Genomic DNA, 18,481 nt, shown 5'->3' on the forward strand with positions numbered 1-18,481 from the left:
CTGACACACATTTATTGTCATTCCATTTCAAAATGAGTATCTCATTTTTTGATCGGAACGGTCATCGGAACTACCTTTCCAGATTTTTACATTTCTTTTGAAATTGGACACTTTTCAGTTCTATTTTTTCCAATAGTTCCCTTTTTAGTTTTAAAAATAACAAGTGACTACTAAAGAAATTGTCGAAATAGACAAAGGGGATTTTCTACAATGCATAGAATCTTAGAAACGTTCCTAAAGGTTCACTTGCAGCTTCGCCATTTTCTTTTCCACCATACAAGAAGAAATTGTAGCAATATCCATCGGGGTCTCGCACATTGCCCAAAGTCTGCAACCCTATCTAATGGGTTTGGCTCTAATAAATTGCATCAAAATCTAAAAATCATTGCTAAATCGCGATGGATAATTCTGTCTTCTTTGTTCTGGACAGCTTCAGCGTTATCTTGAAAATGAAGCACAGATATCAATTCAAGATAAGCATTCCTACTAGTACTATCGGTACACCAAAGTCTTCATCTTCGGACCAGTTTATTTAATTATCACATCGCACACTGTGTCATCAACAATTTCTTCAAAAATTTTAACTGGATATAAGTTAGCAGGTCATATTTTCCAACTTCCCACTTATTTCCTAGTGGACAAGGACTATAATATGCGTAGGAACTTTTTTCCACTTTTTTCTTTTCTTTGCACTTCGGGAACTTCCAGATCGCCATCATCCACATCTTCTTCGTCGGTGAGACAGTCAACCTCGGGAGGTGGAGTGATTATTTCGGCTTCGATACCTTCCGGGTATTAATAATCCGCGGTTCCCTCCAATCTGGACAATCTCAACGTCCAGCGTCCTCGATTGAAGACACCAACATTTAAAGAAATCTTGTACAAATCTAAATAGACTTTTGACAAAATTTTTGACTTCACTATCAAAATTATCGTCATTCGAGTCAAAATAATGTCCAATTCATAATGTCCAGCAACATTGGGAACTTCCAGATCGCCATCATCCACATCTTCTTCGTCGGTGAGACAGTCAACCTCGGGAGGTGGAGTGATTATTTCGGCTTCGATACCTTCCGGATATTAATAATCCGCGGTTCCCTCCAATCTGGACAATCTCAACGTCCAGCGTCCTCGATTGAAGACACCAACATTTAAAGAAATCTTGTACAAATCTAAATAGACTTTTGACAAAATTTTTGTCTTCACTATCAAAATTATCGTCATTCGAGTCAAAATAATGTCCAATTCATAATGTCCAGCAACATTGGGAACTTCCAGATCGCCATCATCCACATCTTCTTCGTCGGTGAGACAGTCAACCTCGGGAGGTGGAGTGATTATTTCGGCTTCGATACCTTCCGGATATTAATAATCCGCGGTTCCCTCCAATCTGGACAATCTCAACGTCCAGCGTCCTCGATTGAAGACACCAACATTTAAAGAAATCTTGTACAAATCTAAATAGACTTTTGACAAAATTTTTGTCTTCACTATCAAAATTATCGTCATTCGAGTCAAAATAATGTCCAATTCATAATGTCCAGCAACATTGGGAACTTCCAGATCGCCATCATCCACATCTTCTTCGTCGGTGAGACAGTCAACCTCGGGAGGTGGAGTGATTATTTCGGCTTCGATACCTTCCGGATATTAATAATCCGCGGTTCCCTCCAATCTGGACAATCTCAACGTCCAGCGTCCTCGATTGAAGACACCAACATTTAAAGAAATCTTGTACAAATCTAAATAGACTTTTGACAAAATTTTTGTCTTCACTATCAAAATTATCGTCATTCGAGTCAAAATAATGTCCAATTCATAATGTCCAGCAACATTGGGAACTTCCAGATCGCCATCATCCACATCTTCTTCGTCGGTGAGACAGTCAACCTCGGGAGGTGGAGTGATTATTTCGGCTTCGATACCTTCCGGATATTAATAATCCGCGGTTCCCTCCAATCTGGACAATCTCAACGTCCAGCGTCCTCGATTGAAGACACCAACATTTAAAGAAATCTTGTACAAATCTAAATAGACTTTTGACAAAATTTTTGTCTTCACTATCAAAATTATCGTCATTCGAGTCAAAATAATGTCCAATTCATAATGTCCAGCAACATTGGGAACTTCCAGATCGCCATCATCCACATCTTCTTCGTCGGTGAGACAGTCAACCTCGGGAGGTGGAGTGATTATTTCGGCTTCGATACCTTCCGGGTATTAATAATCCGCGGTTCCCTCCAATCTGGACAATCTCAACGTCCAGAGACCTCGATTTAAGACACCAACATTTAAAGAAATCTTGTACAAATCTAAATAGACTTTTGACAAAATTTTTGTCTTCACTATCAAAATTATCGTCATTCGAGTCAAAATAATGTCCAATTCATAATGTCCAGCAACATTGGGAACTTCCAGATCGCCATCATCCACATCTTCTTCGTCGGTGAGACAGTCAACCTCGGGAGGTGGAGTGATTATTTCGGCTTCGATACCTTCCGGGTATTAATAATCCGCGGTTCCCTCCAATCTGGACAATCTCAACGTCCAGAGACCTCGATTTAAGACACCAACATTTAAAGAAATCTTGTACAAATCTAAATAGACTTTTGACAAAATTGTTGTCTTCACTATCAAAATTATCGTCACTCGAGTCAAAATAATGTCCAATTCATAATGTCCAGCAACATTGGGAACTTCCAGATCGCCATCATCCACATCTTCTTCGTCGGTGAGACAGTCAACCTCGGGAGGTGGAGTGATTATTTCGGCTTCGATACCTTCCGGATATTAATAATCCGCGGTTCCCTCCAATCTGGACAATCTCAACGTCCAGCGTCCTCGATTGAAGACACCAACATTTAAAGAAATCTTGTACAAATCTAAATAGACTTTTGACAAAATTTTTGTCTTCACTATCAAAATTATCGTCATTCGAGTCAAAATAATGTCCAATTCATAATGTCCAGCAACATTGGGAACTTCCAGATCGCCATCATCCACATCTTCTTCGTCGGTGAGACAGTCAACCTCGGGAGGTGGAGTGATTATTTCGGCTTCGATACCTTCCGGGTATTAATAATCCGCGGTTCCCTCCAATCTGGACAATCTCAACGTCCAGAGACCTCGATTTAAGACACCAACATTTAAAGAAATCTTGTACAAATCTAAATAGACTTTTGACAAAATTTTTGTCTTCACTATCAAAATTATCGTCATTCGAGTCAAAATAATGTCCAATTCATAATGTCCAGCAACATTGGGAACTTCCAGATCGCCATCATCCACATCTTCTTCGTCGGTGAGACAGTCAACCTCGGGAGGTGGAGTGATTATTTCGGCTTCGATACCTTCCGGGTATTAATAATCCGCGGTTCCCTCCAATCTGGACAATCTCAACGTCCAGAGACCTCGATTTAAGACACCAACATTTAAAGAAATCTTGTACAAATCTAAATAGACTTTTGACAAAATTTTTGACTTCACTATCAAAATTATCGTCATTCGAGTCAAAATAATGTCCAATTCATAATGTCCAGCAACATTGGGAACTTCCAGATCGCCATCATCCACATCTTCTTCGTCGGTGAGACAGTCAACCTCGGGAGGTGGAGTGATTATTTCGGCTTCGATACCTTCCGGGTATTAATAATCCGCGGTTCCCTCCAATCTGGACAATCTCAACGTCCAGAGACCTCGATTTAAGACACCAACATTTAAAGAAATCTTGTACAAATCTAAATAGACTTTTGACAAAATTTTTGACTTCACTATCAAAATTATCGTCATTCGAGTCAAAATAATGTCCAATTCATAATGTCCAGCAACATTGGGAACTTCCAGATCGCCATCATCCACATCTTCTTCGTCGGTGAGACAGTCAACCTCGGGAGGTGGAGTGATTATTTCGGCTTCGATACCTTCCGGGTATTAATAATCCGCGGTTCCCTCCAATCTGGACAATCTCAACGTCCAGAGACCTCGATTTAAGACACCAACATTTAAAGAAATCTTGTACAAATCTAAATAGACTTTTGACAAAATTTTTGTCTTCACTATCAAAATTATCGTCATTCGAGTCAAAATAATGTCCAATTCATAATGTCCAGCAACATTGGGAACTTCCAGATCGCCATCATCCACATCTTCTTCGTCGGTGAGACAGTCAACCTCGGGAGGTGGAGTGATTATTTCGGCTTCGATACCTTCCGGATATTAATAATCCGCGGTTCCCTCCAATCTGGACAATCTCAACGTCCAGCGTCCTCGATTGAAGACACCAACATTTAAAGAAATCTTGTACAAATCTAAATAGACTTTTGACAAAATTTTTGTCTTCACTATCAAAATTATCGTCATTCGAGTCAAAATAATGTCCAATTCATAATGTCCAGCAACATTGGGAACTTCCAGATCGCCATCATCCACATCTTCTTCGTCGGTGAGACAGTCAACCTCGGGAGGTGGAGTGATTATTTCGGCTTCGATACCTTCCGGGTATTAATAATCCGCGGTTCCCTCCAATCTGGACAATCTCAACGTCCAGAGACCTCGATTTAAGACACCAACATTTAAAGAAATCTTGTACAAATCTAAATAGACTTTTGACAAAATTTTTGTCTTCACTATCAAAATTATCGTCATTCGAGTCAAAATAATGTCCAATTCATAATGTCCAGCAACATTGGGAACTTCCAGATCGCCATCATCCACATCTTCTTCGTCGGTGAGACAGTCAACCTCGGGAGGTGGAGTGATTATTTCGGCTTCGATACCTTCCGGATATTAATAATCCGCGGTTCCCTCCAATCTGGACAATCTCAACGTCCAGCGTCCTCGATTGAAGACACCAACATTTAAAGAAATCTTGTACAAATCTAAATAGACTTTTGACAAAATTTTTGTCTTCACTATCAAAATTATCGTCATTCGAGTCAAAATAATGTCCAATTCATAATGTCCAGCAACATTGGGAACTTCCAGATCGCCATCATCCACATCTTCTTCGTCGGTGAGACAGTCAACCTCGGGAGGTGGAGTGATTATTTCGGCTTCGATACCTTCCGGGTATTAATAATCCGCGGTTCCCTCCAATCTGGACAATCTCAACGTCCAGAGACCTCGATTTAAGACACCAACATTTAAAGAAATCTTGTACAAATCTAAATAGACTTTTGACAAAATTTTTGACTTCACTATCAAAATTATCGTCATTCGAGTCAAAATAATGTCCAATTCATAATGTCCAGCAACATTGGGAACTTCCAGATCGCCATCATCCACATCTTCTTCGTCGGTGAGACAGTCAACCTCGGGAGGTGGAGTGATTATTTCGGCTTCGATACCTTCCGGGTATTAATAATCCGCGGTTCCCTCCAATCTGGACAATCTCAACGTCCAGAGACCTCGATTTAAGACACCAACATTTAAAGAAATCTTGTACAAATCTAAATAGACTTTTGACAAAATTTTTGTCTTCACTATCAAAATTATCGTCATTCGAGTCAAAATAATGTCCAATTCATAATGTCCAGCAACATTGGGAACTTCCAGATCGCCATCATCCACATCTTCTTCGTCGGTGAGACAGTCAACCTCGGGAGGTGGAGTGATTATTTCGGCTTCGATACCTTCCGGATATTAATAATCCGCGGTTCCCTCCAATCTGGACAATCTCAACGTCCAGCGTCCTCGATTGAAGACACCAACATTTAAAGAAATCTTGTACAAATCTAAATAGACTTTTGACAAAATTTTTGTCTTCACTATCAAAATTATCGTCATTCGAGTCAAAATAATGTCCAATTCATAATGTCCAGCAACATTGGGAACTTCCAGATCGCCATCATCCACATCTTCTTCGTCGGTGAGACAGTCAACCTCGGGAGGTGGAGTGATTATTTCGGCTTCGATACCTTCCGGGTATTAATAATCCGCGGTTCCCTCCAATCTGGACAATCTCAACGTCCAGAGACCTCGATTTAAGACACCAACATTTAAAGAAATCTTGTACAAATCTAAATAGACTTTTGACAAAATTTTTGACTTCACTATCAAAATTATCGTCATTCGAGTCAAAATAATGTCCAATTCATAATGTCCAGCAACATTGGGAACTTCCAGATCGCCATCATCCACATCTTCTTCGTCGGTGAGACAGTCAACCTCGGGAGGTGGAGTGATTATTTCGGCTTCGATACCTTCCGGGTATTAATAATCCGCGGTTCCCTCCAATCTGGACAATCTCAACGTCCAGAGACCTCGATTTAAGACACCAACATTTAAAGAAATCTTGTACAAATCTAAATAGACTTTTGACAAAATTTTTGTCTTCACTATCAAAATTATCGTCATTCGAGTCAAAATAATGTCCAATTCATAATGTCCAGCAACATTGGGAACTTCCAGATCGCCATCATCCACATCTTCTTCGTCGGTGAGACAGTCAACCTCGGGAGGTGGAGTGATTATTTCGGCTTCGATACCTTCCGGATATTAATAATCCGCGGTTCCCTCCAATCTGGACAATCTCAACGTCCAGCGTCCTCGATTGAAGACACCAACATTTAAAGAAATCTTGTACAAATCTAAATAGACTTTTGACAAAATTTTTGTCTTCACTATCAAAATTATCGTCATTCGAGTCAAAATAATGTCCAATTCATAATGTCCAGCAACATTGGGAACTTCCAGATCGCCATCATCCACATCTTCTTCGTCGGTGAGACAGTCAACCTCGGGAGGTGGAGTGATTATTTCGGCTTCGATACCTTCCGGGTATTAATAATCCGCGGTTCCCTCCAATCTGGACAATCTCAACGTCCAGAGACCTCGATTTAAGACACCAACATTTAAAGAAATCTTGTACAAATCTAAATAGACTTTTGACAAAATTTTTGTCTTCACTATCAAAATTATCGTCATTCGAGTCAAAATAATGTCCAATTCATAATGTCCAGCAACATTGGGAACTTCCAGATCGCCATCATCCACATCTTCTTCGTCGGTGAGACAGTCAACCTCGGGAGGTGGAGTGATTATTTCGGCTTCGATACCTTCCGGGTATTAATAATCCGCGGTTCCCTCCAATCTGGACAATCTCAACGTCCAGAGACCTCGATTTAAGACACCAACATTTAAAGAAATCTTGTACAAATCTAAATAGACTTTTGACAAAATTGTTGTCTTCACTATCAAAATTATCGTCACTCGAGTCAAAATAATGTCCAATTCATAATGTCCAGCAACATTGGGAACTTCCAGATCGCCATCATCCACATCTTCTTCGTCGGTGAGACAGTCAACCTCGGGAGGTGGAGTGATTATTTCGGCTTCGATACCTTCCGGATATTAATAATCCGCGGTTCCCTCCAATCTGGACAATCTCAACGTCCAGCGTCCTCGATTGAAGACACCAACATTTAAAGAAATCTTGTACAAATCTAAATAGACTTTTGACAAAATTTTTGTCTTCACTATCAAAATTATCGTCATTCGAGTCAAAATAATGTCCAATTCATAATGTCCAGCAACATTGGGAACTTCCAGATCGCCATCATCCACATCTTCTTCGTCGGTGAGACAGTCAACCTCGGGAGGTGGAGTGATTATTTCGGCTTCGATACCTTCCGGGTATTAATAATCCGCGGTTCCCTCCAATCTGGACAATCTCAACGTCCAGAGACCTCGATTTAAGACACCAACATTTAAAGAAATCTTGTACAAATCTAAATAGACTTTTGACAAAATTTTTGTCTTCACTATCAAAATTATCGTCATTCGAGTCAAAATAATGTCCAATTCATAATGTCCAGCAACATTGGGAACTTCCAGATCGCCATCATCCACATCTTCTTCGTCGGTGAGACAGTCAACCTCGGGAGGTGGAGTGATTATTTCGGCTTCGATACCTTCCGGGTATTAATAATCCGCGGTTCCCTCCAATCTGGACAATCTCAACGTCCAGAGACCTCGATTTAAGACACCAACATTTAAAGAAATCTTGTACAAATCTAAATAGACTTTTGACAAAATTGTTGTCTTCACTATCAAAATTATCGTCACTCGAGTCAAAATGATGTCCAATTCATAATGTCCAGCGATATCACCAACAATGGGAGCTTCCAGATCGCCATCATCGACATTTTCTTCGTCGGTGAGTCTTTGATACCTCCAATCTGGAGAATCTTCATCGTCCAGCGTCTTCGATTGAAGACACCAAGATTTAACGAAATGGGTTAATCACGTTATCTATTGGTGAAAACCTCATGGAAATCCGGTCGGTATGCTCGGCGAAGATGGATACCTAGCATGAGACAAGCGAAGACACACATTGTTGGACCTGGTGCGTCTCACACCAAACGAAATACACACCATAGGCATCACGGACGATCCGGAATGCCGCTGGTGCATGGAAGAGGATAAAACTGCTGACCACGTCATCTGTGAGTGCCCAGTGGTTCGAACACTCGCAGCTTGCCTAATGACATCAAAGGGTTCAAGTTAAAGCGCCTGATCGGTATCTCAAAGGACATCGAGTATTGTAACGTTAAGTGAGGCAGGACGGGCCTATCTGAAGGCCTACTCAACGAATTTTTGGCCGTCCACAATCGTACTTTGAACAATGAACTATCTGTTTGGTAACTTTTGAGGTTATCGCAATCAAATAGAAAAAAAAACGTTGTTTTGTCCAAAAACGGCTATAATTATTATTTCATTCACAAATTAAAAATTTCCTATTGTAATTTTTGTTGATATGGTTACAGCATGTGCATAAGTGAATGTATCCTTGTATGTTAATTTTCTAAAACAATACCAGGGCCTTGCTCTAATTCAGGAATGGCTCACTTAGATCTTCTCTTTGGTGTCCCTATATAGTCAACTACAAAAACTGTTTATTTATCAAATTAAAATTTTATTTAAGTCAATATTTCAATTTGATTGTGTCGATAAATTACTGACAATACAGATTAAGAACAACAATGACGTGATAATTCTTTTTTTTTTTATTTATAATAATTATTATTCAAATACATTATCTACTTTAGTACGGTAACAATAAACATTACACACCAAAATGACGTATGACACAATGTCATATGTCAATAACTTTGTCAACCATTACGTCATATACAACAACTTTTTATTTGACACAACAATATTACATTCTTTTTGTTTTAAAACTCAAAATTCTCATTTTAATTTTATTAATGATTTTTGTCAAAAAAATGAACCACCTACCGCGTAGACAACGCAAATTATAAACAAAACGATTTGGAATCGTTTTTTGTTTGGAATTGTTTCCTCGTAACGTCATAGCTAAATATGTCCACGAATAATACACAATACGAAAAAAATGACGTATGCAAAACCAAAGTAGAAACGGTGAAGGTTTTCTATCACGTGACTAATACGTCAGCACAATATTCATATGATTAAAATCAATATTTCTGACAACTGACAAGTAGAAATAATCGACTAATATTCCAAAGGTCGGACTTTTACGAATTGATAGTTAAAAAAGAAATTTCATTTATATGGTTTACAACGACATATTTACCATAACTATTTTGATAAAATTATCGATATACTGGGTGAACAAGTTTCAAAATCCAAAATTAATTTAAATTATTACTGGAGAGTTGATTTTTTGAAGAAAGACATATTTAATCTACCAATAACTAAATTAAAATTACAATTTATGAACTGATTTATATTAGAACGTTTTTTCCTAAAAAGCTTGAATATCGACGTTTCGGTAAATATATCACCATCATCAGGGTACCATTCACAAAAATATACATAACAGACGTCAGAATTAAAATTTAAACACATACAGACGTCGATATGTCAGTCATAAGAAAAAAAATGTACCGTAAAAACGAATTTATTGAAATAATTTATAAAATGAATTCGAAAAAAGGTTACTGTGAGATCGGATATTTGAAATTCTCTCGATAACAGCACTGCAGATTGGTTCCGCTGCTCAACTAAAGACAGCGCCACTGTTTCCATATAGAGATACAGCTACCGATCGTCCAGAACGCGCCGCGTCGACAACAGAGCCCGTTTCAAAAATTTATTCTTCTCCGTTGAACGATTTTGTAGAAGCGAGTTCGGAAATTGTTGTCGAATTTCGTTAAACATAGTTTCGTAATCCGCGTTCATACTCAGATACGACGTAACAAAAAAAAATTTTCCCAAAGCGTAAGCTTGTATCGGTTATTCATAGTGAAAACGCGTGTTATCGTTATCTGAATCACGAATATGATTCGTATTGATCTTTTGCGACAGCGTTGCCAGACTTATAAATATCGATTTTTCGCAAGAATACAGACTTTTGAAAGGTTCTAAATGGAATCCAAAGCCCTCTATATCTAAGTAGTACTTTACATAGATTTTGTATTCTAAAACTTCATTATCCATAACTTCTATGATTAAATCTAATACACGTTCAAAACACAGCAAACATAACCTCAAAGTGTCAAATTTAAATTTTAGTTTAGAACGTTACGTCAAGTTAGTATGTATATTGAGTCACGTGATGGAATACCTCCAGCGTTTCAATTATAGTTGAAATTTTTGTGGAATTAAAAAATTTAAACTGCTATTGACATATTGACATATTTTTTTTTAAATGTCTACCATCCGGATACATCTATTTCATTCACTTGACATTAACCTTGTGCCTTTACAAATGATATGATGTTACTCAGTGTTCGCACTGGGTGTTGCAGATAAAAGTCTCGGAGATACCAGCGACATCATCAGCGATAGCTCCGGAGTAGGCACCGCCAATTCCGATACCACCAATTGCACCATATGGATGCCTGGTAGTACTGTGGTTTGTATCGAATCGTATTCGTCGAAGGAAGAAGGACATATTAATATAAGGGAAGGAGATATTATAGAGGGTGAATATCTCGAAAATATCCGATGATTATTCAATTTTCGCTAAAAAATTATATTTCAGTTCTTGCTGCAACCGATGATGGTTATTTGGAAGGAAAGACGAAAAGCGGCGGAGGACGAACGGGTTATTTTCCCGCGGCTTGCGTTCAAGAAGTCCGATTGCGTCATCATAATATACAGGCTACCATGATAGTGGCTAAAGATCCCAGACCGCCGAGTCAGACTTCTAGTAGAGTATTGGGAAGAAGAGAGAGTACTTCGAAACATTTTGCTACAGCTCCAAGGGCTACCAAAAAAACGTAAGTCCGAAAATATATAATTTTTTTAAATAATTTAAATTTTATCAAATTTTGATATTTATTATCGGAGTATAAATTCATAATTCAAATTTTGACTTTATTTTAACTTTTATCTCTTGTCGTTCGCTGTTGTTATAGCCAATTAAAGACCACAGAATCATTCGTAGCTGTGTTACAATATAGGAAAAGGCAAAGTTCCAAAAAAAAAAGAAGAATAACCTATTTAGCCTCGTTATTTAGATCAAACAGTTACTTGTAACTGTACTTACCACACAAAAGTAAATGTACACTCTGAGATTTGATACAATATAAACAAATTTGACATTTACAGGGTGAATCGACATTATTAAAAATTAAAAATCGATGTTAATATATTTTTAAAGTCATTTTACTACTTTGACAGATAAATAAATACCTTTCTACACATAGAAAAAGTGCAAATAAATTTATAATTCAAATTTTGACTTTATTTTAACTTTTATCTCTTGTCGTTCGCTGTTGTTATAGCCAATTAAAGACCACAGAATCATTCGTAGCTGTGTTACAATATAGGAAAAGGCAAAGTTCCAAAAAAAAAGAAGAATAACCTATTTAGCCTCGTTATTTAGATCAAACAGTTACTTGTAACTGTACTTACCACACAAAAGTAAATGTACACTCTGAGATTTGATACAATATAAACAAATTTGACATTTACAGGGTGAATCGACATTATTAAAAATTAAAAATCGATGTTAATATATTTTTAAAGTCATTTTACTACTTTGACAGATAAATAAATACCTTTCTACACATAGAAAAAGTGCAAATAAATTTATAATTCAAATTTTGACTTTATTTTAACTTTTATCTCTTGTCGTTCGCTGTTGTTATAGCCAATTAAAGACCACAGAATCATTCGTAGCTGTGTTACAATATAGGAAAAGGCAAAGTTCCAAAAAAAAAGAAGAATAACCTATTTAGCCTCGTTATTTAGATCAAACAGTTACTTGTAACTGTACTTACCACACAAAAGTAAATGTACACTCTGAGATTTGATACAATATAAACAAATTTGACATTTACAGGGTGAATCGACATTATTAAAAATTAAAAATCGATGTTAATATATTTTTAAAGTCATTTTACTACTTTGACAGATAAATAAATACCTTTCTACACATAGAAAAAGTGCAAATAAATTTATAATTCAAATTTTGTCTTTATTTTAACTTTTATCTCTTGTCGTTCGCTGTTGTTATAGCCAATTAAAGACCACAGAATCATTCGTAGCTGTGTTACAATATAGGAAAAGGCAAAGTTCCAAAAAAAAAAGAAGAATAACCTATTTAGCCTCGTTATTTAGATCAAACAGTTACTTGTAACTGTACTTACCACACAAAAGTAAATGTACAGTCTGAGATTTGATACAATATAAACAAATTTGACATTTACAGGGTGAATCGACATTATTAAAAATTAAAAATCGATGTTAATATATTTTTAAAGTCATTTTACTACTTTGACAGATAAATAAATACCTTTCTACACATAGAAAAAGTGCAAATAAATTTATAATTCAAATTTTGACTTTATTTTAACTTTTATCTCTTGTCGTTCGCTGTTGTTATAGCCAATTAAAGACCACAGAATCATTCGTAGCTGTGTTACAATATAGGAAAAGGCAAAGTTCCAAAAAAAAAAGAAGAATAACCTATTTAGCCTCGTTATTTAGATCAAACAGTTACTTGTAACTGTACTTACCACACAAAAGTAAATGTACACTCTGAGATTCGATGCAATATAAACAAATTTGACATTTACAGGGTGAATCGACATTATTAAAAATTAAAAATCGATGTTAATATATTTTTAAAGTCATTTTACTACTTTGACAGATAAATAAATACCTTTCTACACATAGAAAAAGTGCAAATAAATTTATAATTCAAATTTTGACTTTATTTTAACTTTTATCTCTTGTCGTTCGCTGTTGTTATAGCCAATTAAAGACCACAGAATCATTCGTAGCTGTGTTACAATATAGGAAAAGGCAAAGTTCCAAAAAAAAAAAAGAAGAATAACCTATTTAGCCTCGTTATTTAGATCAAACAGTTACTTGTAACTGTACTTACCACACAAAAGTAAATGTACAGTCTGAGATTCGATGCAATATAAACAAATTTGACATTTACAGGGTGAATCGACATTATTAAAAATTAAAAATCGATGTTAATATATTTTTAAAGTCATTTTACTACTTTGACAGATAAATAAATACCTTTCTACACATAGAAAAAGTGCAAATAAATTTATAATTCAAATTTTGACTTTATTTTAACTTTTATCTCTTGTCGTTCGCTGTTGTTATAGCCAATTAAAGACCACAGAATCATTCGTAGCTGTGTTACAATATAGGAAAAGGCAAAGTTCCAAAAAAAAAAGAAGAATAACCTATTTAGCCTCGTTATTTAGATCAAACAGTTACTTGTAACTGTACTTACCACACAAAAGTAAATGTACAGTCTGAGATTTGATACAATATAAACAAATTTGACATTTACAGGGTGAATCGACATTATTAAAAATTAAAAATCGATGTTAATATATTTTTAAAGTCATTTTACTACTTTGACAGATAAATAAATACCTTTCTACACATAGAAAAAGTGCAAATAAATTTATAATTCAAATTTTGTCTTTATTTTAACTTTTATCTCTTGTCGTTCGCTGTTGTTATAGCCAATTAAAGACCACAGAATCATTCGTAGCTGTGTTACAATATAGGAAAAGGCAAAGTTCCAAAAAAAAAAAGAATAACCTATTTAGCCTCGTTATTTAGATCAAACAGTTACTTGTAACTGTACTTACCACACAAAAGTAAATGTACAGTCTGAGATTTGATACAATATAAACAAATTTGACATTTACAGGGTGAATCGACATTATTAAAAATTAAAAATCGATGTTAATATATTTTTAAAGTCATTTTACTACTTTGACAGATAAATAAATACCTTTCTACACATAGAAAAAGTGCAAATAAATTTATAATTCAAATTTTGTCTTTATTTTAACTTTTATCTCTTGTCGTTCGCTGTTGTTATAGCCAATTAAAGACCACAGAATCATTCGTAGCTGTGTTACAATATAGGAAAAGGCAAAGTTCCAAAAAAAAAAAGAATAACCTATTTAGCCTCGTTATTTAGATCAAACAGTTACTTGTAACTGTACTTACCACACAAAAGTAAATGTACAGTCTGAGATTTGATACAATATAAACAAATTTGACATTTACAGGGTGAATCGACATTATTAAAAATTAAAAATCGATGTTAATATATTTTTAAAGTCATTTTACTACTTTGACAGATAAATAAATACCTTTCTACACATAGAAAAAGTGCAAATAAATTTATAATTCAAATTTTGTCTTTATTTTAACTTTTATCTCTTGTCGTTCGCTGTTGTTATAGCCAATTAAAGACCACAGAATCATTCGTAGCTGTGTTACAATATAGGAAAAGGCAAAGTTCCAAAAAAAAAGAAGAATAACCTATTTAGCCTCGTTATTTAGATCAAACAGTTACTTGTAACTGTACTTACCACACAAAAGTAAATGTACAGTCTGAGATTTGATACAATATAAACAAATTTGACATTTACAGGGTGAATCGACATTATTAAAAATTAAAAATCGATGTTAATATATTTTTAAAGTCATTTTACTACTTTGACAGATAAATAAATACCTTTCTACACATAGAAAAAGTGCAAATAAATTTATAATTCAAATTTTGACTTTATTTTAACTTTTATCTCTTGTCGTTCGCTGTTGTTATAGCCAATTAAAGACCACAGAATCATTCGTAGCTGTGTTACAATATAGGAAAAGGCAAAGTTCCAAAAAAAAAAGAAGAATAACCTATTTAGCCTCGTTATTTAGATCAAACAGTTACTTGTAACTGTACTTACCACACAAAAGTAAATGTACACTCTGAGATTCGATGCAATATAAACAAATTTGACATTTACAGGGTGAATCGACATTATTAAAAATTAAAAATCGATGTTAATATATTTTTAAAGTCATTTTACTACTTTGACAGATAAATAAATACCTTTCTACACATAGAAAAAGTGCAAATAAATTTATAATTCAAATTTTGACTTTATTTTAACTTTTATCTCTTGTCGTTCGCTGTTGTTATAGCCAATTAAAGACCACAGAATCATTCGTAGCTGTGTTACAATATAGGAAAAGGCAAAGTTCCAAAAAAAAAAGAAGAATAACCTATTTAGCCTCGTTATTTAGATCAAACAGTTACTTGTAACTGTACTTACCACACAAAAGTAAATGTACACTCTGATATTCGATGCAATATAAACAAATTTGACATTTACAGGGTGAATCGACATTATTAAAAATTAAAAATCGATGTTAATATATTTTTAAAGTCATTTTACTACTTTGACAGATAAATAAATACCTTTCTACACATAGAAAAAGTGCAAATAAATTTATAATTCAAATTTTGACTTTATTTTAACTTTTATCTCTTGTCGTTCGCTGTTGTTATAGCCAATTAAAGACCACAGAATCATTCGTAGCTGTGTTACAATATAGGAAAAGGCAAAGTTCCAAAAAAAAAGAAGAATAACCTATTTAGCCTCGTTATTTAGATCAAACAGTTACTTGTAACTGTACTTACCACACAAAAGTAAATGTACAGTCTGAGATTCGATACAATATAAACAAATTTGACTTTTACAGGGTGAATCGACATTATTAAAAATTAAAAATTGATGACAACATATTTTTACGACTTTGACTTATAAATAAGATTTAAGTCCAAATCAATTAATAATAATTAACAATAAACATTAATTTTTGATTAAAAAATTTCTATAAAATTTGAAGAGTACGTTGAACCTCCTTGAATATCGGCTACTAATTTTTGCAGTTACTCACATCTTCCTGCCGAACCGCGTACAGTGGTCCTGCACAAAGGTAGAAAAGGTTTCGGTTTTATTTTAAGAGGAGCTAAGGCTACATCGACTCTAATGGATCTGACTCCTTCTGAAACTTGTCCTGCTCTACAATATCTCGATGACGTCGATCCCGGGGGTGTTGCAGATATAGCGGGGTTGAAGAAAGGGGATTTCCTATTGGAAATAAATAACGAAGACGTTTCTTCTGCTTCACACGAACACGTAGTCGATTTGATAAGGTATTTACTCGATACGTCATCGAATTACAATTATTTTAAAGGAGTATATGTTTTAAGAAAATCTGGTGACCTGGTGCAAATGACGGTGATGTCGATGGGACCTCCAACTTGCGGTGGTTTACCTTTGAGCAAATCTACGATTTTACCAGGAGGAGCTGGCGCGGTACCTTTGGGTAGACAATTCGCTACTTTACCAAGGAAAGCGATCAACTATTCCGGTACGTTGGGTAGGTCGACGCAAGCGCCTTTACCGCCTCGAAGAGATCCCAAAACGACTCTAAGCGTTGGAAGAGCCAGAGCCAAAAGTATGGTTGCGGGCTTAGGTGAAATTCTAACGGAACTTTTCACATTTTCTTGATTTAATTTCGATGATTTTCAGGAGGAGAAAAAGACGAGACTGATGATATAACTAAATCAAGTTCCGCCGAGTCGATTCACCAATCGACTCCCGGAGGAACTTGTACTTCAACGCCAGTTCAACCACGAACGGCGTCTATAAGACAGCGACCTTCTTCGGCTAGTCTTAAAAATTCCGTGTTAGAAGAATTGTTTCAAAAACAAAGAGACGGCGACGCCGTGAGTCAGTGCTCATTGATGACCAGCTCGAGATTTCTTAGCTCGAACGCTTCCGGATCGCCCAGCAAAGGAAGGGTGTACGCCAGCGTCGCAGAGATGAAGAGAAGTAAAAGTAAAGTAAGTTTTGGATTTTTCTTCGCGAATACTTTCCCATCTATCCGGTTTAGAATCATAATAAATCACGCTAATTAAGCTTCTTCGACATCCTAAAATCCATTTATCCAAGTTAAAGATATCGGAAATTAGTTCTACGATAAGTTGACTTCTGGTTCGACTTTATAAACTGGATTTATGAATTATACGAACCGCAGGTTTCCTTTGATTATAAAAATCTTTAGAAAAATATATTCTTCTCGAGTTATCTACCAATTAATACAATCTCATCGAAGCTAAAGTAAATTAATCCTAACCTAAAGGAAACTATAGTAAATCTATACTAATCAAAGCTAAACTTGACCTAATTTAATCTAAACTTACTTAATCGGAGTTGAAGTAAACTTTACCTTATCGAAGCTAAAATAAATTTAATAAAATCAAAGCTAATGTAAAACTAACCTCGCTGAAGCTAAAGTGATTCTAATCAAATCGAGACTAAAGTAAACATAAACCAAATCAAAGTGAACCTTATCTAGTTGGAGCTAAAGTAAACTTAACCTAATCGAACCCAACATAATTTAAGTTGAAGTAAACCTAACTTAATTGGAGCTAGAATAATAAAATCGAAGCTAAAGAGAACCTAAAATAATCAATGTTAAAATAAAACTAACCTAATCGAAGCTAAAGTGAATTAAGCCTAACCTGATCAAAGCTGAAGTAAATCTATACTAATCGAAGCTAAGCTAAACCTTATTCAGTTAAAGCTAAAGTAAACTAAATAAAAACGAAGATAAAGTAAAATTTACCATATAGAAGCTAATGTAAACCTAACCTAACTAGAGCTAAATTGAATCTAATAAAATCGATGATAAACTAAACCTAATCAAATCAAAGCTAACGTGAATCTTATCTAGTTGAAGCTAATGTAAACTCAACATAATTCAATCTAAAGTAAATCTAACCTAGTTGAAGCTAAAGTTTATCTAATAAAATTGTAGCTAATGTAAACCTCACATAATTTAAGATAAAGTAAACCTAACCTAGTTGAAGCTAAAGTAAACAGTAAACAGTAAACCTAATAAAATCGAAGCTAACGTAAACCTAACCTAATCGAAGCTAAAGAAAATCTAACTTAATGTAAGTTAAAGTAAACCTAACCTAGTTGGAGTTGAAGTAATAAAATCAAATCTAAAGTAAACCTAACCTAGTTGAAGCTAAAGTAAACCTAACCTAGTTGAATCTGAAGTAATAAATTCGAAGCTGAAGAAAACCTGACACATATTGAGCTAAAGTGAACTTTACCTAATTGAAGCTAAAGTAAACCTAATAAAATCGTAGCTGAAGTAAACCTAACATAATTAAAGCTAACGTAAACCTAACCTAATCGAA

At 35.2% G+C, this 18,481-nt stretch overlaps 1 protein-coding gene across 7 annotated transcripts in view; it reads left to right on the top strand.

The window, feature by feature from the left end:
- The window catches only part of LOC130900717 (SH3 and multiple ankyrin repeat domains protein 2), a 108,462-nt gene that overhangs the window by 78,957 nt on the left and 11,024 nt on the right, over positions 1 to 18,481 (top strand). For 5 of the 7 annotated variants that reach the window (XM_057811523.1, XM_057811522.1, XM_057811524.1 and 2 more), the window contains 5 exons: positions 10,716 to 10,913; positions 10,973 to 11,210; positions 16,154 to 16,420; positions 16,478 to 16,743; positions 16,800 to 17,113. In XM_057811523.1, the coding sequence (XP_057667506.1) occupies positions 10,716 to 10,913; positions 10,973 to 11,210; positions 16,154 to 16,420; positions 16,478 to 16,743; positions 16,800 to 17,113 (1,283 nt within the window). The remainder of the gene's footprint in view (positions 1 to 10,715; positions 10,914 to 10,972; positions 11,211 to 16,153; positions 16,421 to 16,477; positions 16,744 to 16,799; positions 17,114 to 18,481) is intronic. The other 2 variants (XM_057811521.1, XM_057811520.1) reach the window with 1 other exon arrangement.

Source organism: Diorhabda carinulata, chromosome X, assembly GCF_026250575.1.
Source record: "Diorhabda carinulata isolate Delta chromosome X, icDioCari1.1, whole genome shotgun sequence".
NCBI classification, from domain to species: domain Eukaryota; kingdom Metazoa; phylum Arthropoda; class Insecta; order Coleoptera; family Chrysomelidae; genus Diorhabda; species Diorhabda carinulata.